The 24,974-nt window shown below is 41.1% G+C and overlaps 1 protein-coding gene across 1 annotated transcript; it reads right to left on the reverse strand.

Annotated features, from left to right (window-relative positions):
* Positions 1 to 4,610: 4,610 nt before the first annotated feature.
* On the reverse strand, positions 4,611 to 8,190 carry LOC150044215 (uncharacterized). The gene is made up of 5 exons (XM_090321391.1): positions 8,013 to 8,190; positions 7,624 to 7,817; positions 6,614 to 6,661; positions 5,917 to 6,143; positions 4,611 to 5,320 (listed from the first exon to the last, which is right to left on the reverse strand). Exons 1-5 carry the CDS (start codon positions 8,178 to 8,180, stop codon positions 4,620 to 4,622), a joined length of 1,338 nt encoding a protein of 445 aa, XP_090177517.1. The 5' UTR covers positions 8,181 to 8,190; the 3' UTR covers positions 4,611 to 4,619.
* Between the last annotated feature and the right edge of the window lie 16,784 nt (positions 8,191 to 24,974).

The following is a 24,974-nucleotide window of genomic DNA, read 5'->3' on the forward strand; positions in this document are numbered from 1 at the left end:
GTTACGATGTTCAGGGTAGATGCCCAGAACTGTTATGGCGGGATCGTAGGGAAGGTCAATTTTCACTTCTTTAAGAAACCTCCAGGCTGCTTTCCAGAGAGACTGAACTAGTTTACATTCCCGCCAGCAGTCTAGTAGGGTTCCTTTTTCTCCACAACCCTGCCAGCAACTTTCATTGTCTGAGTTCTAAATCTTGGCCGTTCTTACTGGGGTAAGGTGGTACCTTAGGGTTGTTTTATTTGCATTTCCTTTATGACTATACATGATGAACGCTTTTTCATATGCTTTTCTGCCATTTTAATCTCTTCTTCTGATAAGTCTCTCTTTAGTTCCCTTGCCCATTTAGTGAATGGTTTATTGGGTTTTCGGGGGATTAGTTTCTTGATTTCCCTGTAGATTCTGGATATCAAGCATTTGTCAGATACATTGTTGGTGAATATCTTTTCCCAGTTGGTTGGCTGTCTCTCTGCTTTTGCGACTATGCTTTTATCCGTACAGAAACTTTATTTTTAGGTAGTCCCATTTATCGAGTCTCTCTCCCATCTGTTGTGACCCTGAAATTCTGTTCAGGAATCTTTTGCCTGTGCCTATGAGTTCCAGTGTCTCTCCTAATTTATCATGTAGTGGTTTCACAGTTTCCGGTGTGACGTTGAGGTCTTCGATCCACTTTGAGTTAATGATTGTGCATGGCGAAAGGCTAGGGTCAATTTTTAGTTTCTACATGTGGCTGCCCAGTTTTTGCCAGCACCAATAATTGAATAGACTGTGTTTGTTCCACTGTATATCTTTGGCTCCTTTGTCAAATACAAGTTGCCTATAGGTATGTGGTTCTATTTCTGGGTCTTCTATTCTGTTCCACTGATCTTCTGGTCTGTTTTTGTGCCAATACCATGCTGTTTTTGTCATTATGGCTCTCTAGTAGTGTTCGAAGTCTGGGATTGTAATACCACCAGCCTTGCTCTTTTTGCCTAGAATTGTTTTGGCAATTCTAGGTCCTTTTTGTTCCATATGAATCTTTGGATTATATCTTCTATTTCAGTAAAGGATGTCTTTGGGATTTTCATGGGGATTGCGTTGAATTTGTATATCAATTTTGGCCCTATAGCTATTTTCACTATGTCGGTTCTCCCTAGCCATGAGCATGGGATGTCTTTCCATTTCCTAGCATCCTCTTTAATTTCTTTTGTTAGGCTTTTACAGTTTTCACTGAAGAATTCCTTTACATCTTTGGTTAAGTTAATTCCTAAGTATTTTATTCTTTGGGGGGCTATTGTGAATGGGATCATTCTCTTGATTTGCCCTTCTATTTGTGTATTGTTGCTGTGCAAGAAGGCTACTGAATTCTGAAGGTTAATTTTGTATCCTGCCACTTTGCTAAAGTAGTTTATTAATTCTAGGAGTTTGGGAGTGGAGTTTGTTGGGTCACTCAAGTAGAGGATCATGTCATCTGCGAATAGGGAAAGTTTAATTTCTTCTTTCCCCACGTGGATCCCTTTGGTGTCCTTTGCTTGCCTGATTGCTCTGGCTAAGGGTTTTAGCACTATACTGAAGAGAAGAGGAGAGAGTGGGCATCCCTGTCTAGTTCCTGATTTTAAAGTAAATGGTCCTAGTCTTTCACCATTTAGTATAATACTGGCTGTAGGTTTTTCATATATGGCTTTCACTATTTTGAGGAATGTACCTCTTATTCCTATTTTTCTAGTGCTTTCTACATGAGTGGATGTTGTATTTTGTCAAATGCCTTCTCTGCGTCCTGAGAAATTATATGATTCTTTCCCTTAGCTCTACTGATGTGATGTATTACATTGATTGATTTGCGAATGTTAAACCAGCTTTGCATCTGTGGGATGAAGCCCACTTGATCGTAGTGTATGGATTTTTTAAATTTGTTTCTGGATTCTGTTGGCTAACATTTTATTGAGGAGTTTTGCGTCTGTGTTCATTAGAGAGATAGATCTGTAGTGTTCTTTTTTGTTCGGTCTTTCCCTGGTTTGGGGATGAGAGTAATATTAGCTTCATAAAATGATTTTGATATTGCTCCTTCTGTTTCTATTTCTCGAAAGTTTCAAGAGTATAGGTATGTTATTTCATCTTTAAACGTCTTGTAGAATTCCGCAGTGAAACCATCTGGACCTGGGCTCTTTTTGGTTGGCATTTCCCAGATTGCTTCCACAATTTCATTGCCCATACTAAATCCACTAGCACAGTGATGTTCGTTGCAGCAGTCTTTACCATAGCAAAGATATGGAACCAACTGAGATGTCCCTCAGTTGATGAGTTGATGAACAAGATGCGGTATTTATACACAATGGAATTCTATGCTGCTGTCAGAAAGAATGACATCACCCCATTTGTAAAGAAAGGGAAAGACTTAGAAAAAACATATTAAGTGAAGTAAGCCAGACTCAAAGGAACATAGACTCAATGTTTTCCCTCTTTTTCATAATTAGAGGAAACCTTGGGCTCTTCTAGCAGAGATTTGCAATAGCTATACCTAGATACCTAAGGTCGTACAGTATGACCCTAAATGAAAGGACCTCTAGAATATAAAACAAAAGCCATATAATGAGTGTCCTTAATGTACTATGTTATCCCTCATTTCTTTTGCTGTCCCTTGGTTATCTCATATTGTTACAGTATTTCACTTTGTTATCTGATATGTTGGATAAATGTGTATTTGGTTATTTGAAATTGGATAGGGAAGGGGAGAATTCAAGATGAGGGGTGCGGGTCGGGGGGAGGGAAATGGCGACCAAGACATGAGTAATGGTATTAATGTATGTGAAGTAATGCACCTTCTATCGAATGAATATAAAGTAACCCTGCAATTAATTACAAAAAATATATATAAAAAATTAAAAAAGAGAGTTCATTATTTCATTTCTGTATCTCTTACAAAGAGCAAACAGAGCTTCCAGTGTTTGTCTTTAAAGAACACTTGCAAATGTCGAGTGTTTTCATGGCTGTCAGGATCCACAGAGCACTGTCTCCAACTCCACTAGATGTGAGTGATGACCAAAAGGAGACGATAAAAGGGAAAGCCCCTCCTGCTGGAGTTCTCAGCCCGGGGAACTTTCCTGCAGAGGGAAGACTGCATGTCTGTCCCAGTGTCTGCACTGAACTTGTCAGAACATTCCTAGGATCTGAATGGGAACAGTGAGTGCCACAAATGTATGTACAGGCATGCAGGCGCATGCATCCATGGAACACACAGTATCACAATGCAGTACCTAGGAGCACAGCCACGTAGCCTGGATTCATCACAGAGTTTCTCCTGTCCATTCTGAAGGCAGCCTCCTAAGAGTCATGAGCACACACACAGCACACACACCTTGTCTGCTGATGGCCATGTACATGGCTTTGCAGAATGTTCAGGCTGAAATCCAGGCTCCACTCTGGGCTTCAGAAACATCAGGCCTAGTCTTTGGCATCTTTGGATTCTAAACGAAGGGTCTTCCAGCACCTTGAGAAAGCGTTCAGGCATGCAGGGACATTTGTTCTTGCACAGGGAGCTAGCTGCTTGTGTTTCTTCTCCCAGAATGCTTTCTTCCTTTGGAAGAAAAACAGTAATGAAGTTCCCATTTCAGATGATTGAATTACTCTACTATTTCCTTGAGTTTAACTGGTCGAATTGTATAACACAGCTCCACTCTGGCTAAACTGACAAAGTACTGGCTTAGCCAGGCATCAGTGACTCCTGTGATTCTACTAAGGAGGCTGAGATCTGAGGCTCTCAATCCTTTTTTGCTAGTCCTGAATTGAACACATGGCCTAAGCACTGTCCTTGGGATTGCTCAAGGTTAGACCTCTACCAGTTGAGCCACAGAACAACATCTGGCTTTTTTTTTCTATGTATGTAGTATGGAGGAATTGAATACTGGTGTTCATGCATGCTAGGCAAACACTCTACCACTAGGCCAAACTTCAAGCTCTGAGGATCCCATTTTTAAGCCAATCTGGCAGAGCAATCTAAAACACTGTCTCTGTATCTTCACTCCTTCTATCTCTCTGTCTCTCTCTGTCTCTCTGTCTCTCGCTGCCTCTGTTTCTCTTTCCCTCTCTCTCTCTCTCTCTCTCTCTCTCTCTCTCTCTCTCTCTCTCTCTGTCTCTCTGTCTCTCTATCTTGTCTGTCTCTCTGTCTCTCTCTCTCTCTCTCTCTCTCTGTCTCTCTCTCTCTGTCTCTGTCTCTCTCTCTCTCTCTCCCCCCCCCTTCTCTGTGTCAGTCAGGGATGGCTTCACTAACCTTTTTTTGCTCAAAGCTAGCCATTCTTTCTTGATGGTTAGCTGGAGAAAAGAGTTTCATGAACTTTCCAGCCCAAGGATAGTCCAGAACCTAGACCCTCAGAGATCTCTGTCTACTAAGTTGTTAGCATTAGAGGTGTGAGCCAGACTACCTCCTTGCTTCCACAAAAACCGATTTCCATTTACTCCTTGCCATTCCCTGTGCATGTAACTGCTCCATGTATATCCAGTAAGTTCCTCCCACAGCTCCAGGTCACTCTACATTTCTCCCCACTTAGGGTCCATGTGTCGAGGGCATCATATAGGGAGGGGGTGAAAAAAACCACAGTACTTGATTTATTGTACAACATAATATAAACAGTGACATTTTAATAAAATTAGAGCAATAAATAGAGAGAACATTTTACAACAGCCATTACAAAAAGAAAGAGTAAGATTTTCTCAGGGATGGGGGAGGGAATATCAAGATCTAAACCAGCCTCCAAATTGCCTTCAGGAAAATATTCTAAGTCAGAGTCCTCAAGGGGATCTACTGCCTCAGTGAAGATGGGATTTCCTTCCTGAGGTGGTGCAGGGGCAGGTTCTAGTTCCTCAGGTGGAGACTGGATCTCCTGCAGCTGGACAGATTTGTCTGGATATTCTCTGAGGACAGACTCACTTTCCTCGACTAACACTACCTTTTTGACATCTTTAAGGGGTTCTCTTGAACTTTGGCTGGAGACATACTCCATGAACCCCTCAGGGGATGCTTTATCCTGCACCCCAGGAGTGATGACTTCATTGGAACTGGGCTGATCTAAGCTGACTGTAAAAGTCAGGGGAGAGTCTCCATCATCTTTCTCTCCCTGCAGGGGACTGGCAGGTTCCTGGGTGACATTAGTGGGGTTCAGAATGCATTCGCTGTACACAGGACACAAAGCCTGTTCCGGCTTCTCCACACAATTAACAGATTCTTCTGGCTTCACATGCTGTGCGGAGTCCAGTGATGTCTCCAGCTCTTCACGGGTCACCATCGTTGAGATCACTGCTGGGATACTGATAGGGAGTTCAGGAGAGGCTGCTCTATGGCGGCGCCAACCTGAGAATGGGGAAAGGTACAGGAATCTTAGAGTGGACTCTACAAGTTCAGGAATGTCTCAAAGTCCATGAGGATGTAACAGAGGAAGCCATCCATAAAATTTGAGTTTGGGCAAGTACGGTAGCTCACGCCTCTATTCCTAGCTACTCAAGAGGCTGAGGTCTGAGGATCAAGGTTCAAAGTTATCCTGGGCACAAAAGGATCTGAGTCTCTTATCTCCAATTAACCTCTAGAAAACGGGAAAGTTGGCTCAAGGTTAGGAGAGTAGCCTTGTGCTGCAAAGCTCAGGGACAAAGGTCAGGGCCATTTGTAGGACAGTGGCCTTCAGCTGAAGAGCACAGGGAGTGCCCAGGTCTACTTCAAGCCCCATGACCCACAAAAAATAAAAAAAGAATTGGAGATTGGATTGAACTCTGAAGGTTGGGTCTTTCTCAGCTGTGGCTCAGGCCAAGTACTTTCAAAAAGAGAACAGACGTTGGCTGGCAGAGCATATCCATAAAAGGGCATTTCTGCTAAGCTGGGTAGTACTAAGGGCTCCCGTCCCGGACAATCTGGGGCCATCCCAAGAGACCCAGGTCCCGTCCGTCCCTACTCACAAGCTCTGAAGCGCCTATACAAGGACTCCTTCCTCCTCTTGTTGTTCTTCTTCTTCATGGAATTCTCCAGATCAGCAAGGATGATTTCTAAACGGAGCAGTAGGTCCCAGGAAGGCATGTAGAGCCACACATAGTACATCAGCTCATGCAGGGTGTCTTGGTTCTGGCACTTATAAAAATCTCCAGGGCAGCAGTCCATCCACATAGTGATAATAGAGCAGAGGGCGCTGTGGGCAGATTGGGGACAAGCACACTATGAGCACCACCCTGCCCGTTGTGTGCCTTCCTCCTGAGCCACTTAGTGGCTGGACTCGCATGCTGTGGGGGTCCTATACACAGACCTGCATGTTGGAAAGAGGGAGAGGAAACCTGGGAGCAGGATGCTCCTCACAACATGCCTCTAGAAGCTTCTGAAAGTCAAGTCTCCACCATTCTCACTGTGACAGGCAATGAGAAGGCTGATGGTCGATTCCACGCTGGATCTGACTTTCTGCACACAGCCCTTCCTGTCATCCCTGGACAACACACCCACACCCACAGCGGTGTCCCCTGCAATCCACTGAAGTCCAAAGCCGCCCCCCCCCTCAAGGAAGTCACAAGTGGTGTGCAAACAAGAAATCTGCAGTTTGGTGCAGAAGCCTCAATGATGCCCATTTTGCAAGGAGGGGCAAAAGTCTTTGTGCCGAAGCCCACTTACATTTTGGTTTTCTCATCTTCCTCCCAGTAACGGTGGAGATATCTGTACCTAAGTGAGGAGAGGAAGAAGTCACCTCCATGGTTCTCTTTTTCTAACTTAACAGGACACCTGTGGTGCTGGCTAAGTCCCACATGGGAATGTAAAAGTGACAGGGAAACCAGGGAGATACGTCTATACGGTTCTGTGAATATTCTGCTAAGGGGCTTATAGGCATTTGTCCAAAGTTAATGTGTCAGTGGCTCGTGCCTTTATTCTTAGCTATTCTCAGGATCACAGTTGGAGAACAGTCTAGTCAGTACCAAGACAAGTGAAAGGGTATCAATGTACGTGAATTAATGCACCTTCTGTCTGGCAAATATCATGTAACCCTTTTACTAATTACAATAAAAAATGCAAATAAAGAAATAAATAAAATTTAAAAAAAATCTCAACACATTAATTTTCAATTAACCGGCCACAGCCAACAATTGTACCTGTGGCTCACTTGGCAAGTGCCAGCTCTGAGTACCAAAAGGACAGCACTCAGGTCCTGAGGTCAACATGCAGGTCTAGAACACACACCAAAACGTAAATGCTTCCAGGGTTAGAAACAAGTAAAGCCTACATAATCCCTCCTTGATGGCTCAGAAGTGATTCAGCCTCCTTACCACCTCCCCAGCGTTTCCTCTGTCTACTTGTACTCCGCAAGCCTCCAAGACTGCTACTTTGACACCTTATCTTTAATTGGAAATGTGATTACTTAGGGCCTCACCCTAGGTGAGGGCACAAGTTGGGTGCCACTAGCATATGCCTGTAATTCTAGCCCTTTCAGAAAGCAGGCTTCTGAAGTTCCAGTAGCTTCTGAGGGAAAAGGAATGCCCTTGGTGACACTGTCCTAAAAAACTAGCCATGGTGTACACTTCTTGGTCTCATCCTTCATTCCCATGAGAAGACCTCAGTGAAAAGAACAGGCTCAGGGAGGTGCCAGGTGGAGGCTGAGCAGCCCTGGACTTGAAGGGGGAAACACTCACTTTTTAAAGATAATATCCATCACTTGTTCCATCGTCCCCCACCGTCTGTAGTTACGCAGAAAGGTTTTGACAAAAAAGAGGTCTCCCTTCTGGTAGGCAGGGACTAGGTTAATTACCAGCCTCTCCAGCAGGCCTGCCTCCCGACTCCATAGATTATGTGGCACATTCCGGGTCTGGGCTGAATCAATGTGGCCCTAAGGTGGTAAAGAGAAGGGATCTTTCAAATGTGGAAATGACAGCGCACTCCATATGGAGTGATTGTGATAGAGAACATGGAAAACTACACAGAATGTATTCTCTCAGCAGAGACAGACACTTGAAAACACACACAAAGACGGTTCTAATATGGGCCAGGATGGGGTGAAATAGGTTTCCTGTCGTGAACATACCTGGCCTGAATTGCCTTGTGCTTTCCTTAGTTTCATCCTGGAAAAGAGCTTTAGACCTTGGGCTCGTGGCTGGGCGCTGACCCAGTGTCGGTAGCGTTCCTTGAGGCCGTCACGCCTCTCTTGCCTGAGACTTGAGTCTCTTGTCCTGTGAAAACAAAACGAGAACATGATTCTCGCTCCTGAGTCACAGGCCAAGTGAGCTTGCTTGAGCCCACAGTCAGTTATGGTTGCCTGGCTATCAGGGTTCCATGCTCTATTCCATTGTGAGGGAGGCAGGGTCACCTCTCAGCCCAATGACCTATGCTGCTTCCTCACACAAGACCAACTGGAGGCTGACATCTCCCCTCCCACATCACAATGTGCACATGGAGACACAGTCCACAGCACAGTTCTCCTTGTCTGTCCAATCCCAACATCCTCTGCTAGCCCTGGCTACTGGCATGTCTCAGCTTCCAGGAGCCATTCCTGGGTCAGATCCATGCCTTCTCTGCCACGGTTCCTCTCATCCTGAACAAATCCTTGTGCCTCTCAGGGTCCTCTGTGCCTGCCATGTGCTTCTTCTACATATTTTGACATCTATTTCCTATGACATTATTAGCTTTCTGTGTCCTAATCATCTGTTTGTCCTTAGAGTCCCTCTGTACTGTCATCTGGAGCAAATGCCAAAACTTAGAGATGGAAAAAGCAAAGAAGTATTGAAAACACACATTACACATATAGACATTTTACAGGTTGTTTGTTCTTGTAAGAGAAAAGACTATTTTTCATACTTTGGACAAACACTTTATTAAGTTGGCATGGGGAAAAAGGAAGAGGTGTTATACTATCTTCTCATTAGGATGGCTAGCATTTTTTAAATACTACAACTTTGAGCCAATATAATATTTAACATAGAAAACTGTGCTCCTGTGCTTTTTGAAAGCAGTTTATACGTGATGTGCCTCTGATATCTTGGCTTCTCTAGTTTCATGATCTACCCTCCTTCCTTTACATAAACAGGAAAAGGGAATTTTATAAATCACTGAGATGTTGTCCGATCTTTGAATATGAATTTTTTATAAAGAATTTATTAACATTGATTTTTTTCATCATATTTTAAATGACAAGTTTAACAAACAAGTGTTCAAGAAGGGAGTCTCTGTATACAATCAGTGGTGCTTTTGTTTTAGAACTTAATCAAAATTTGTCTAAGAGTTTGTATGTCATAGAAACATATTAATTTATGGAATAAAACATTATCTCTGTAGAGTCATAGGTTTATATATATATAGAGAGAGAGATAGATAGATAGATATGTTTATATTTCCATTACCATGTCGATAGCATTGAGTATGCCAATATTGAGTCCTTGCTCTTGTACTCTTTGGATTTAATAGCCACATCTTAAGGATATCATGTGCCTTTTGTTTCTTTTTTTTTTTACTCTTTTTTATTGTAATTAATAAAAGGGTTACATGATATTTGCCAGATAGAAGGTGCATTAATTCACATACATTGATACCATTTCACATGTCTTGGTACCCATTTCCCTCCCCCCCACACCCCCACCCGTCTTGGTTTTCCCCCCTTCCCTATCAAATTTCAAATAACCAAATGCAAATAAATTCAATATATCAGGTAACAAAGTGAGATAGTGTAACAATATGAGATAAGCAAGGGACAGCAAAGGAGATGAGAGACAACATAGTACATTAAGGACAACAATCATTCATTATATGGCTTTTGTTTCAATATCCTGGAGGTCCTTTCAATTAGCTTCATACTATATGGCCTTATGTATCAAGATTTTGTTCTATTTCAGATCTCTGCTAGTAGAGCCCAAGGTTTCTACTGATTATGACGAATGAGGGAAACCATTGAGCCTAAGTTCCTTTGAGTCAGGCTTACTTCACTAGTTTTAGGAACTTGCTGGGTCATAAGCCAATAAATGACATTGTCTGAATTTTTGCCCTCAGAAATTTCTTTGTGCTAGGTCTGTGAGAGATGCCTAGAGCTTATTATAGTTGTAACAGGTATGATGCACAGAGACAGATTGGATCTCCGTCTGATGCATGGAGATTGGGTGGAAGTTAACTGTTGACACCAGTCCTGTTTTGTTAAAGCAGAGCAGTAAGATCATTGATGTGGTTATGACTGTGAAGCGTTGCCAGCGGCAGAGCCTGTGGTGCTCCCATGGCTCCATGGCTTTTCCTGTGAACTTGGCCTTGTGGCTTGACTTTGGAGTTGTACTGAAAGGAGGAGGGTTTCTTTCATTTTGTTCCACCAAGAGTTCACACTGGAGTTTCTGGCCTGAAATGTCAGCCCTGGGGAATTGCAAGATCAAGTCTCACCTGGACTACACAGCAAAAGTCAACCAGTCAGACACCAGTGGCTCATGCCTGTGATCTTAGCTGCTCAGTAGACTGAGATCTGAGGACTGATGTTCAAAGCCAGCCTGGGCAGCAAAGTCCATGAGATTCTTATCTCCAGTTAACCCCAAAAGCCAGAAATAGTACTGTGGCTTAAAGTGGTAGAGCACAAAGTAGTAGTCCCGAGCAGAAGCTCAAGTATCCAGACCTTGAGTTCAAGCCCCAGGTCTGACACACACACACAAAATCAAATGAACTTACAGTCACAATACATGTTTATCTATGCAAATGTGTCTTATGCTTCTCATCTGCCAAACTCACTTTCTGACATGCTTTTTATTGTTTATAGTTAGATACTCTTAAGTAATCTGATTGCTCGTATTCATGGTACATTTATTCATATGTAAGTTTTCAATTTTGAAAGAATCTGATTTTCTCTAAAACTTATTTGACTTGAGATTGCTAGTATTCTTGGCACATTTATTTATATGTAAGTTTTCAATTTTGAAGGAACCAGATTGATTTTTCTCTAAAACTTATTTGACTTGAATTGAAAGGTTTTGTTTTCCCCAATGCCTGATATTCTCCTAGATTTTCTTCTAAATCATTGTAATTTTAGTGTTGAGTCTAGAATGTGGGCTTTGAGCTTCTTAAGGATGAGTTAGAATTTCAACGTGTTTCCTTTTCAGGGAAGAGCCAATTTAGCCAACCCTACTGCATCTTTCTTTCCTTCAGATTTTCAAATGACGTCTTTTTGCAACCTTCTATCAAGATCCTACATGAATATTTATTCTATTTGGGACTGTCCTATTATATGGGCCTCCACAGCCTATATCGATACTATACTGTTTAATTCCAAAGGCTCTAGAGTTTCATGCCAAGAAGTGAAGTTCTCCCTCATTTTAATTTTTAATATTCTTTTGGATCTTCAAGCCCATCTCCTCTCTAAACGTGTTTTAAATGAGTTTATTAATTTTCACTAAAGAATCTGAAGGGATTTCAGTGGCATTGCATTGAGTTTGCAGAGTACTTTGGGTCTTCCTGTCCGGAAATACATTCCTATATTCTATTTATTCAGTTATTCATGGGTGCATTTTAGTAAAATCTTAACCCTTTTTCCATGAAATCATTAGCATAAATTTATCCACATTCTGGGAGAAAAAAAGTCATTAATAAGGTATTTTCTTATGAAAGTATACAACTAAATTTGTTTTCTGTGGGCCCTGGGCCTTGAACAGGCCTGGATACTCTACCACTTGAGCCACAGTGGCATGTCTGGCTTTTTCTGAATAGTTTTATTGGAGTCACATAGACTTTCCTGCCTAGGCTGGCTTTGTACCACGATCCTCAGATCTCAGTCTCCTGAGTAGCTAGGATTACAGGTATGAGCCACTTGGACCCTGTTAAACTAAATATTTTAAAAATCTCTTTAGCTTTGATAATTGAAGAAAACAAATCATAAATATGTTAGCCCAAGTTCTGTCTCAGTGCTTTTCAGTTTTGCTCAAGGTTATCCCTCTACCACATTAGCTACAGATTCACTTCCAGCTTTTATTGATGTTTAATTGAAGATAAGAATCTCATTGGATTTTCCTGCCCGGGCTGACCTTGAATTGCAGTCCCAAGTAGCTAGATTACAGGTGTACACCACTGGCACCTCGGGTACATTTCTTGAAAGATCATTTGTTATTGGATTCAGATGTGAAAATTTGTAGTAAATGTTTTTACATGTTCCTAAGAGAGAGAAACTTCTCAAGTTGAGGTCAAGCCTGTCCTCAGCTGCAGATATTTTATTTTGTAATTGCCTTCCAGTGGAATCTGGCTAGGATTTCAGTTGTCAGCCACCAGTGCTGCACTCCTATAGATTCTTAGCTCAGTGATCCAGACAGCACTGGACATCAATTTGGCAGAGGGACAGTGACATGGTTTCAATCCAGTTTGAAGGCGTGCCTCCCCACTGTCTTCTGTTGGGTGGTGATTAGAGCTTTAAGAGGTGGCTTTGTGGGAAGACTTCTGTTATTGAGGTCAGCACTCTCAAGGGGCGCAGTGGGACTCTATACCCTTTCTGTCCCTCTCCCAGTTCTTGGCCATGAAATGAGCAGTGTTGCTTTACCACATACCCCCTGCTATAACTAGATACTTGGGCAATGTGCCAAAGCAATGAGCCACTCAACCATGGGACAAAAACCTCTGAGGCCAGAGGCAAAGGAAACCTTTGTCTGTCGAGCTTGGTTTATCCTAGATGTTTGTCACAGTGAGGGAAAGCTGACTGCTACCACAGTGGGCTAAAGCAGAGGCTACCTTACAGGGAGCTGTCAAGGAAATCTGGGAAGTCGTTGCTCCCGCTACTTTAGGCCTGTCTCTCCTGGTCCTCTCTATACGTAAAAGCCAATCACACACTGCTCTTTTGCTACAATCTCTTAGGAAGAGACTGACTACACTTACATTTAAAGCCAGTCTGGATGGACTTGGGAATTTACAGGTTTTTGTTGACTAGCATGCTGGGACCAGAGACAGCTCCTGGTCCTACATTCATAAAGTGAATGATAAAGTAGATGAGCTTTTTTTTAAAAAAAAAAAGCTCAAAATATGGCTTATGAAATTCGGAAAAGTCCTATATTCCAGATTTTTTAAAGTTTCTTTCTTGTCTATTTTCCATCTAAGGCTTTTTAAAGAGGTAGTCATTAGTTACTGAGTAGTTTTGACATGTTTGGCAATAATTACTTGAGCTAAAATGGTTATTATATCCACAGTCAGTGAATTTTATCAAACACAAAAGGCTGAAAAATCTTAAAAGAAGAGCAAACCACAGATGTGTGTCTTTATTCTATGTGCTGTTTCTGGTTTACAATTTGTAAAATAAAAGCACCCAAGATAAAAATTCATGACTGACACCCTGTGTGTTCTTGAAATGGCAAGCAGAAGTGTCCTGCTGATTATCAGAAGACAAATAACTACTGTAGACTGGCAAGTCTAGTTCCACCTGTCACATTCCCCAGGCAGTAAATTTTGTGTCATCTTTCCCACAGGACAATTCTTGCACACTGGGCTGCATAGCCACATGGGTAGACATCTCCCTACTACTACATATTCTATTTTGCATGAGATAAAATCTTGTTTATTTTTTAAAGTAGATATACAAAGGGGACTCATTTCCACAAGACAGATATGCAGCATACTGCAGCTTGATTAAAGTTATCCCTTCCATTTTTCTCCTCCATCTTTTTTACATCCCATTTCTCTCCTCAAGTTACATTGAGCCTGTTCTGAGGCTTGAACTCAGGGCCTGGGCACTGTCCCTGAGCTTGTTTGTGCTCAGGGTTAGCACTATTATCACTTGAGCTCCAGCTCCACTTCCAACATTTTTGGTAGTTAAACTAGATGTATGAACTAAGTGGTACAGTGCTAGCTGTGAATAATTAAGTCAGCGGAGCAGAAGCTCAAGGTTTTGAGTTCCAGCTCCAGTACAAAAAGAAAAAGTTAGGGGCAGGCAAAAAAAATTATCAGAATGCTTTTGTTTTGCTTAATCAGAAGTCTGTGTCAATACTTAAAATATCCCTTGGTTTCTTTTAGGAACATTTATTTTTGGCCAGTCCTTGAACTTGAATCAGAGCCTGGGTGCTGTACCTGAGCCTCTTTGTGTTCAAGGTAGCGCTATACCATTGGGAGAAAGTCTCATAAACTTTTCTGCCCAAACAGAATACTCAGATCTCAGCCTCCTAAGTAGCTAGTATTACAGATAACAAGAACAGTATTTTAAAGAGTCCTGATCTTAAAAGGCATTCTACACAGGCAGCTCACATCTTTAGGTATAAGTTCCCACTGCGTGTGCTTATCATGCAAATTCTTATTGTAACCTTGACCTGAAACAAAACCATAATATTCCATGCACACATATGAAAATGGAACCGGGTAACTTGAGGGGGGGGCTAAGGCAGGGAGAGATGGAGAGAGAAGGCTGGATGATGCATTGTACTCACAAACTGACACATTGAATTGAAGCCTCTGTACAGCTCCTTAAAGATAATTTAAAAAACGGAAAAGGAGAAAAAAAGATAACTAATTAAAAGTCTCACTGCAAAACAATGTCAATTTATATACCTCCAAAAATCCATTTGTGTCTATATCTTTCAAAAATAAGTATACAGAATTCAAATACTTCTAAGTGACATCATATTTGGGACATAGTACATACAATAGTAAGTTTCAAACTGAGCATATTTGTCATGTTCCTGGCACAAAGGAGCCCCAATTACACTCTCACTGCTCATCTTCTCTTCATCCCTCCAATTCTTGAAACATAAAATTCAGACTTGCTTTTGGTTCCACACACACAGGTCACATCTCCACAAACTTTGGTTACAACTTAAGGTTACTTAGAAAAAAATCTGGAATTAGAAAACAAAAAACTTTTGAGTAGTTATCACATTGACTTCCTATTTGTTACATTTGGTTCATTATTTGTGTGTGTGTGTGAGAGAGGGGGGGGAGAGAGAGAGAGAGGGAGAGAGAGAGACACAGAGAGAGAGACACAGAGAGAGACACAGAGAGAGACAGAGAGAGAGACAGAGAGACAGAGAAGTGAAGGAGGGAGGGAGGGAGGGAGAGAGATGAAGAGAGGTGGAGAAAGAAATAACCTAAAGAAATAATTTTAACTTTTATACTTCATATTTGAATTTACCAAGCATTGAAATTTCCATTTTATCTTACTCTGTTAGTCTAATCAGTGGGGTTAATCCTCCTTGTTATTGTTTAATCAGCCTTAAAAGCTATGTCAGGACATCCAAGTAAATACATTAATATTTGCTACAGGATAGTATAAAAATGACCAAGGAGTAAACTGAGGAATACATCTTATAAGATAGATTCCTGAGTACACATCTCCAGTGGCTTCCCTGGTTAGCTTCCCTAGAACTGAGTGCTGAATAGGAAATCAGAAAAACTTGTATTTTAATGTTTCTTTCAGAATGTTAATTTTACCTGTAATTAAGGTTGTCAGTAGCAAAGTAATTGTGTTTAATTTTGTTCATTGTAATCTGTTTAATGTGATCAAGTAACTTCACTTTATTTTAAATTGATGCTCACTGTAAAAATTTACAGGGCAGGGTAAAATGTTTTGATACATGTGCAAATTATGTAATGACCAAATAAGTATTTGCACAGATTAATGTATCTATCATCTTGGACATAAATCATCTCATTGTGTGTGAAGTGCTTCAGTATTCCCTCCTAGCTAGTTAGAAATACATAACTATTATCATTAACTGCAGTCACCTTCCTGTGCAATGGACCACCAGAACTGATTTCTTCTGTCTGACAGTGACCTTTTCTAATGAAACACAATCACTTTATTGATTCCTTGCAAGCAAATACTGCCCATCAGCATTAATCTTTTCATGCATCATTATAAAACAAGGTATTCCAATGATTTATATAACAACCGCAGCTAGAACTTAAAAGACACTCTTGATTAGTTACACACTGATAGCCTTTTGAAAAGCATAGCTAATATTTTGATTCCTTCCTTCATAAAACGAAAATCCAAGTATTTTTCCTGATACTCTTCTTGTTATTACATATTGTGTTATGAATGGTACATATAGTTTTGCCTAGAAGATGTATATCTTGTGCACTTTATTTGAGCACACAAAATATGCATGTCATAATACATGCGGTGTGTTTAGGTGTGGGCTCCTTACTGGCTCCCTCCTGTACTCCTCGCTGCAGAAGGCTTAGATCCGAGGATCAAAATTCAAAGCCAGACTGAGCAGAAAAGCCCGTGAAGCTCTTATTTCCAGTTAACTACCAAAAAAGCTGAAAGCAGAGCTGTGGCTCAAGAGGTAGAACACCACCCTCTAGTGAAACCACTAAGAAAGAGCTGAGCATAAAGCCTTGAGTTCAAGCCCTCGTAATGGAAAAGCATTAAAAAGTATGCAATCAATGCATGATACAAAGCTTGTTTTAAATAAAGTAGCTGTATTATTACAGATTTCACAATATCATTTATGATATTATAGATTAATCACATATATTTATACATCTGTACTCTGAAGATAAAAAATTACCTTATTACCTTTGGTAAGAATTGTAAATTGAAAAGATTATTCTGTAATCCTTACTACTGAGGAGTTGAGCTCTGAGGATCATGGTTTGAAGTCAGCCTAGGCAGAAAAGTCCATGAGACTCATATCCCTAATTAACTACCAAAAAGCCAGCTGTGGCTCAAGTGGTAGAGCCACTAGCCTTGACCTAAAGATGCTTAAGCACAGCACCCAGGCCCTGAGTTCAATTCCCAGGACTGGCATGTGTACATGCGCTTGTGTGTGTGTGTATACACACACACACACACTCCACATTATTCCATGCAGCCATTTGTCTTTTATGAGAAGTGAACCTTCAAGAGTTTAGTGACTGCCAAGTTAGCACAAATTAGCACAAGTTAGCACAGCTATGAGACATTTCACTATTTCCCTTGCCTGGCAATTTCTCTTCCCCCATGGTAAGCCAGATGTTGAAACACTTCTGGAATTACACATGCAGGTGTTGTTCCACTGTATTCTATCTGAGTCATTGTGGCACTGAATTATTTCATCTTGTGACTTTTGCAATAGCTTTTCCTATCAATTATTCACAAATCCTTTCAGAACAATCCTAGGGAGCTCATAAAGTAGAAGGAGGATCTAGAGATGGAACCTAAAGAAGCATGATTAGATATTGAAATGCCCTTAGCTTTCCCTTTATTTTATTTGCTTCAAACATCTGTCTGCTAAGTTGGAGAGGCTTTTGTAGCAGATTTTGTTGTTACTCTTTTTGCTGTTGTGGAACTTGAACTCAGAGCCTTGAGCTCGCTCTTAGCTTTGTCAATTCATGGGTCATACCTCCAGTGCTGGCTTTTTGCCGCTTACTTGCTGATAAGAGTCTCAAGTGTTTGTCTGACTGTGCTGACTTCAACCCATGATCCTCAGATCTCAGCTTCCTGAGTAGCTGGGACATTTGGCTCCGGTGCCTGCCTAGTGTTGTTGTTTTTAATGTAATAACAAGTTCCTTACCTCTGATTTTTCCTATACATTCAGTATCTACATCTAGCTCCTTTTTTTGTTGAATCTTCTAAAACTCTGGTCTTTTCAGCCTTTGGTTATCTCTTCTCCTACTCTCCAGTGCTAGAGTTTGAACTCAAGGCTTAGCCCTTGCTAGGCAGGGTCTTTACCACTTGGGTTACACTTCCAATCCTTTTTGCATTATTTTTTCAGATAATTTCTCCCATTTTTTTTAACCAGGTCTAGTTTAGATTATGATCTTTCTACTTACCGTTCAATTTACTGATTGAGATGTGATCTCATTGGTTTTTGGCCAGGGATGGCCTTGAACTGAAATCATCTTGATTTCCACCTCTCCAGTAGCTGTGATAACTAACTAGCATGAGCTGACATGGAGCTCAGCCAGTTGTTTACTTCCTGTTTACTACTTTTTTCCAGCACCGCCCCCCACAATTCCTTATGCATCTTCAAATCTTCAGTTTCACTTGCCTGTTCTTCTGTTTTGTAATCTTTTGGGGGAGCATTTATCCCAATCTTTGACTTTTTTGGCTCATAATTTTATTGAGGGTCTTGGGTTAGGACTGTGGCTTAGTGGTAGAATGCTTGCCTTACATGCAGGAGGCTTTGGGTTTGACTCCTTCAGTAGCATATTAAAATAATTAAAATTAAAAAGAAAAACAGTGAGTCTAGATTCATAGTAAAGACCCCCGAATTTCAAAGTGGTGTCTCTCTGTGGAAGAGCTGTGCTTCTGAGAAGGGATGGAACTCTGGCTCTCCTCACCCTGCAGAGGAGTATTGTGGGGCTTCTTAGCTAGTGACATAGGAACCCTGGTTGCTACCTGTGCTCCAGTGACTCTGTGCCGTTTGGCACATATGCTTCTGGGCACACTCAGTGACTTAAGCAGTCTGGAGCCAGAGGACGCCTGGCCCCTTGAGTCTGGTCTCTGGAGTCTGTGTTCCTGGGATTATTCATGGGCTCCACCGCCATTTTAACCCCCTCATAGACGTCTGAGAAGGATGCCAACAGGGTATGAGATGCCTAAAGTATGAGATGCCACATCTTGATCTCCTCATCAAGGCTTTTTCAGTCCTTCCTTGCTTGTCTCTCCTGGCTGGAGGGAGCTGTTTCCTATGCTGTCACAATTCCAGTGACAAATGAACCTGCTCAGAATTATGCTGCTCTGAAAGGCAGGCCTTTTTCAACATTCAATGGGAAAATAGACACTTCTCCTGGCCAGATTTGCTCCTCTTTCCTGATTTGCAGTCTTAGTTTATCTGGCAAGGGACTGCTCAAATGCTCAGTTTCAGATAATTCAACTGAGGGTGGATTCTGCAGCATTTTTGAGATGAGAAACAAGACTTTGTTTCTCCCTGTAGCAAAGCTAATAAAGAATGGGCTCATGGGCTCTCTTGATGAACCTAATGAAGGGCTAAAGGACTCAGGCAGGCTTTGTGGAGCCTTTGATTGGAGCTGGTGACTCAGGTGGCTTGCAGGCTCTCCAAGAATCACAGTAATGTAGCTCCCTGCCCATGGTTATTTTATTTGTTTGGTTATGTCTAGACTAAGGGTTGAATTTGGGGCCTGAATGCTGTCCTGAAGGTTGATGCTCTGACACTCAAACCACAGCTCTACTTCTGTTTTTTTTTTTATGGGAGTTAATTGGACATATGAATCTCACGGACTTTCCTGACAATACTAGCTTGGAATCATAATCTTGGGACCTCAGCCTCCTGAATAGCTAGATTACAGGCATAAGCCACCCATGCTTGGCAAAGTACTCTTAATTGAGTTCAAACATTTATGCCATTGATTCTATGATGGATGAGATCCATCTAGTTCCTAACATACCTTCAAGGTATCTTTTCTATTATTTTAGTACAAAGTAATTGATTTCTACTTAGCAACACTAATCTCTTTAACAGCTATATCCTCCTTGCCCACAGCTTAAATGTGCTTCTTTTCTGGCCACATTGTACTTTTTTAAAAAATGTTTCCACTGTGCTTTTTGCCTCCAAATCCTACTCCAGTCTAATTACAATGTCTTGAAAAACTCCTCCACCGAATTAATTAGAGTTAATCAATTAGGACTAAATGCTTTAGAATTCTGCCACACTTCATAGTCTGAGCACGTGAGGAGGAATCTAGATACCTTCCTTGCCAGAAGTCACCATGAATGGACTCCAGTCCAATTCACAGGAGAGCCCTCATTTCCACACAACCACTTATATGTGCAGGTGGATCTGTTGTATTCCAGTCTTCTGAGACACATCCAGAACCGCTTTTGAGCTCTGCTTGCAGCATCCCAGGTTCTTCTACCTTGATCCTCCAAATGTTTCCAGATTATTCCCTCTTAACTAGTTCTAACAGCGTAAGGCCCACATGGTCAGCTTTAGTCACAGTAATGATCCTCACTTTTCTGGTTCCAGTTTTCTGTATCAGTTACTTTGCTCCTCATACCTATGACAGGATGCCTGATAAAAACAACTTAAAGCAGAAAAGACTGATTTTGTTGCACAATTTCAGAGATTTCAGTTGATGGTCCCTGACTATTCATTCTGGGGTCTTGCTTTGGCAGAACTTGAAAGAAGGAGTGTGTGGAGAAGAGGGCTGTTCACATCATGACTGGCAGAAAGCAATGAGTGTGGGAGGGATTAGAGACCAGGTAGAACTTTCAAAGCTCCACCCACAATGACCTACTTCCTCCAGCCATGGTTTCTACACCTTCCCAGAACAGTACTTGCAACTGGAGAATAAGGTTTCAAAATAATAGGATCTTTCATTGCAAATCATAACACCAAAATAACTCTTCAGTTCATATAGTAATCTTTGCACTATGCCTTTAGAGGCACAGTTATCAAATATGAAATTTCCCATAGTTGAAAAATGAATTTGAAAAACCATGTGGTACGTACACATTGAAATGTGTATATGAGCCAGGCATTGGTGGCTCTCACATGAGGATTGTGGTTCAAGGCCAGCTCAGTGGACAAAATAGTGACTTATAAAAAAACAACAAGATGAGGGTGGGGGTGGGGAGAGGGAAATGTGGACCAAGACATGAGAAAGGGTATCAATGTATGTGAAGTAATGCACCTTCCATCTGGCGAATGTAATATAACCCTTTTATTAATTATAATAAAAATATATGGAAAACACAAACCAAAAAACAGTCTTTGCAGCTTTAATGTCAAGGCCCGAGGTCACTTTTAAAATATTGTAAGTATTCATTTTTATTTTATAGACTAGTTTATATTGTAAATGAGCATGTACCACATTTATTACAGTCAAATTAATTTGGAGGAACCAGTTACTAAAATAATTTGCTCTTTCTGCCTCCCTCTCCCCCTAATTTAGTTTTTCTTTTTTGTGTGTTGGTTGTGGGGCTTGGACTCTGGGCCTGGCCGCTGTTAATGAGCTCTTCAGTTCAAGGCTACGGCCCTACCCTTGAGCAACAGTGCCACTTCCAGTTTTCTAGTGGTTAATTGGAGATAAGAGTCTTATGTCTTTAGTGCCCAGGCTGGCTTTGAACCATGATCCTCAGATCTTAGCCTCCTGAGTAGCTAGGATTACAGGCATGAGCCACTGCACCCGGCTCCAATTTCGTTTAATAAATTAAGAAGAGCATTGTTTCCTATTGGAAACAATTGGTTTTCATTTTCAGGGTAAAATGAACTTATTCTGATATTGAAAATCTTTTGATTTCTATTGAGCACACCCATTTTCAGCTTAGAACTAGATGTGGCACCTCCTAACACTCCTAGCCACTGGAATGCTGCAGGCCAGCACCATTCCTTAGAAACAACAGGTAGAATAGGAAACGAACAGTTGAATTCTCTCTACACACACAATAGCAGTACATAAGCCTGTGCAGTCTTCATTAGTGTAAGGAACTTGGGACTCATTATTCTCTCCTGTGCACCGTTGAAAAGAAGCTACAATGCCTGGTATTACTAGAAAAGTTACAGCATTATCCTGTTATGACAAAAGAGATGGCTGTTATTTAATTTAAGCAAGACACTTTCATATCCACTCTTTTATCATTTCATTAAAAACACATTTTCTACAAACTTTACTCATGTGGCTTAAGTGGTAGAGTGCAAACCTTTAGTGTAAAAGCCAAGCAAGAGGTCAAGGTCCTAAGTTCAAGTCCTAGTACTGGCACAATTTTTTTCCTTTGTGATATTGAGTTCATGGAAAAATAATCACAACATAGTTTCTTCACTTCAATAATTCACAGCACTATGAGGAAGAAAGATACACGAAGGCTGAAATAAAATCCAGCATGACCTGCCTACCTATTGCTTTTTTGTAAGTTCTAATTAAAAGTTTATTTCTTTTTTCTTTTTCTTTCTTTCTTTCTTTTTTTTGCCAGTCCTGGGCTTAAGCTCAAGGCCTGAGCACTGTCTTTGGATTTTTCTCAAGGCTAGAGCTCTACCACTTGAGCCTCAGCACCACTTCTGGCTTTTTCTAAGTATGTGGTACCAAGGAATCGAATCTGAGTCTTCATGCATACTAGGCAAGCACTCTACCACTAGGCCAAACTCCCGGCCCCCAAAGTTTATTTCTTTCAACAACAACAACAAAAATCTAAGTCTCTGGCAACTTCCCAGATGATTTGGAGTATGTTTATAGAGTAAGATTGGGCAGGGTACTGGTGGGCCATGCCTGTAATCCTAGCTACTCAGGAGGCTGAGATCTGAGAATTACCAGTTGAAGTCACCCCAAGCAGGGACATCTATGATACTCTTATCTCCACTTAAGTACTAAAAACTGCTACTAAAAATGTGCCTGTGGCCAAGTAGTAGAGTGCTAGTCTTAAGAAAAAGGCATATGACAGCTCCCAGGCCTCAAGTTTAAACCTCATGACTACCATCCAAAGAAAAATTGTAAGATTAGAAATTCAAGACCTTCAAGGAAACATCCTTTATGTTAAATAACATTCCCATCCTGAGCATCCTACCTCAAGAAAAAGCATAACTGATTAATAGCCAACCTTGCTTTCTGTTTCCATTAGTAGAATAGTAATTGAGTTCTAAATAATCAAATTAAAAGCTAACAAAAGGGGCCGGGAGTTTAGCCTAGTGGTAGAGTGCTTGCCTAGCACGCACAAAGACCTAGGTTCAATTCCTCGGTACCACATACATAGAAAAAAGCCGGAAGTGGTGCTGAGACTCAAGTGGTAGAGCTCTAGCCTTGAGAGAGTCCAAGGACAGTGCTCAGGCCCTAAGTTCAAGCCCAGACTGGCAAAAAAAAGCTAACAAAAATTCAGCCAGTAATTACACATGATAATTATTGTTTCACAGTGATTCCTTTGAGGCTGGGATATAGTGCAGGAATTCAGTGCTTACCAAAGTAAGGCTCTAGACTTGAACCTCAGTACTGAAAGGTGTCAGCAGATAAAATGACCTGTTTTATGACTTTGAACTTGCTATAGATTGAATCTGGAGTGTTCCCCAAAGGCCCATCTGTTAAAATTTGGCCTCCAGCTTGGCACTTTGGGAGGTAGTAGAAACTTTCTTAGTGAGCGTGAAGCCAGGGCATTGGTGGCTCATGCTTACCATCCCAGCTACCCTTTAGGCTGAGATTGGAGGATCAAGGTTTAAAACTAATCCTAGGCAGAAAAGTCCATGAGACTCTTACCTTCAGTTAACCAGAAAAAAGCCAGAGGCAAGGGTCAGGAGTTTGGCTTGGTGGTAGAGTGCTTTCCTAGCATGCATGAAAACCCAGATTCTATTCCTCAGTACCACATACATAGCAAAATCCAGAAATGGTACCATGTCTCAAGTGGTAGATCTCTAGCCTTGAGAAAGTCCAAGGACAGTTCTTGGGCCCTGAGTTCAAGCCCCAGGACTGGAAAAAAAAAGCCAGAGATGGAGTTATGGCTCAAGTGGTAGAATGCCCGCTTTAAGTCAAGTAAAGTCAAGTAATAATGGAGCCCCTGAGTTCAAGTCCCAGTGCCAGAACCAACAAACAACAATAACAAAAAATATGATTCAGCTGGGCACCAGTACCTCACACTTATAATCCTACCTATTCAGGAGGCTGAGGGTCACAGTTCAAAGCCAGTGATGGCAGGAAAATCGGTGAGACTCTTTATCTGCAATTAATCACCAAACTGCCAGAATTGGAGCACAGTGGCTGAAGTGTTAGTGTGCCAGTCTTGAGCTAAATAAAGCTCAGAGAGTACTTAGCCCCTTTAGATCAAGCTGTAGGACTGGCACATGGAGGGAGGCACACAAAGCAGGTTCTAGTGGAAGTTGCTAAAGACCATAGCCTTGGAACAGGATGAATAAAGCACTAAGTTGTAAGGAAACAACAACAAAAAAAAATTAAGTAGACTCTGATCCCTTTCTTCCTGCTTCTTTGGCTTTTACTCATGATGTGTAGGGGTAAAGGGAGGCTTTGCTCTGCCATGTGTCTTTGTTATAACATGTGGCCTCACCAAAGATCTGAAAACAGTGTCTATTTGATCATTGACTGAAACCTTAAAAAGCCATAAGTCCAAATACTCCTCTTCTCTATATCATTGTCTTGGGTATTGGTTACAGTAATGAAAAGTTAAATAAGATATGTATGCACAATGCCTCAGATATTTGATGCATTTAGAGAAAAGATTACAAGTCTTGTCATAGAAAAAAAGAAGAAAAGCACATCAATGAGACATAAATGATTTTACAAGATTAAACAAAGGCAGAAAATAAGACAGATTTAAATCTAAATATACCTTTACATAGTCCTGCCTTAGAAGAAAATATGAAATACTAAAGTATGTAACTCAGGAGAAATGAAATATACATCTAAAAATGGAAGAGGTTACATTTTTCAGGAAAATTAAAAATCTACAAAAGTCTACATGAGCAATGATATTGTTAAGGCTGTTAGATTTCAAAAATGACAATCCTGGTATAGGTTCAGTAGCTCATGCCTGTAGTCTCAAGTAGTGGGCAAACTTGAGTCGAGTTCAGGAGTTTAAGTTCAAGCTGAACACATGTACACACACACACACACACACACACACACACACACACACACTCGCGCGTGTACTCACACACCACTACCTCAGGCTCCACAGAGATGTTAGAAGAGTAGAGAAACTCATGAACTATTTCTATTATCTCCTTGAATGTTTTTAAGGTTATATCAAGAGATAACTTGATTTAGAAATATTTGCAAAGGAATATTTTTCAACCAAGAAGAGTCCTGCCTGTTTAAAAGACATCTGATCACATAATAAGATGTTTTCATCATTACAAAAAGAATTTAATTATTGGCATTTACTAAGTAGAGCCAGAAATGCAAACCAGCCTGCAATGAATGCATCATATCATGCACAATGGCAATTTTTCCTTCCACAAAAGCCAATGAGATTCCAGTTTAAGAACACTGAGTTAGTCGGGCACCAATGGTTTGTGCCTGTAATCCTAGCTACTCAGGAGACTGAGACCTGAAGATCGTGGTTCAAAGCCAGCCTAGGCAGGAGGGTTTGTGAAACTCCAGTAAATTACTCAGAAAATGCCAAGAATGGCAACTCAATGGTAGAGCACTAGCCTTGCGCAAAAACATTCAGGGACAGTGC

The sequence above is a fragment of the Megascapheus bottae genome, chromosome 30 (genome assembly GCF_031878675.1).
Source record: "Megascapheus bottae isolate mThoBot1 chromosome 30, mThoBot2.hap1, whole genome shotgun sequence".
Lineage (NCBI taxonomy): Eukaryota > Metazoa > Chordata > Mammalia > Rodentia > Geomyidae > Megascapheus > Megascapheus bottae.

What these genes read in the sequence shown, in the direction of transcription:
- LOC150044215 (XM_090321391.1), bottom strand. Translation starts at nt 8,180, where the DNA reads ATGTTCTCGTTTTGTTTTCACAGGACAAGAGACTCAAGTCTCAGGCAA. An exon ending in GAAGATGAGAAAACCAAAAT is followed by an intron (nt 6,144 to 6,613) that starts GTAAGTGGGCTT and finishes ATCTGCCCACAG; the next exon opens with CGCCCTCTGCTCTATTATCA. An exon ending in GTATAGGCGCTTCAGAGCTT is followed by an intron (nt 5,321 to 5,916) that starts GTGAGTAGGGAC and finishes CCCCATTCTCAG; the next exon opens with GTTGGCGCCGCCATAGAGCA.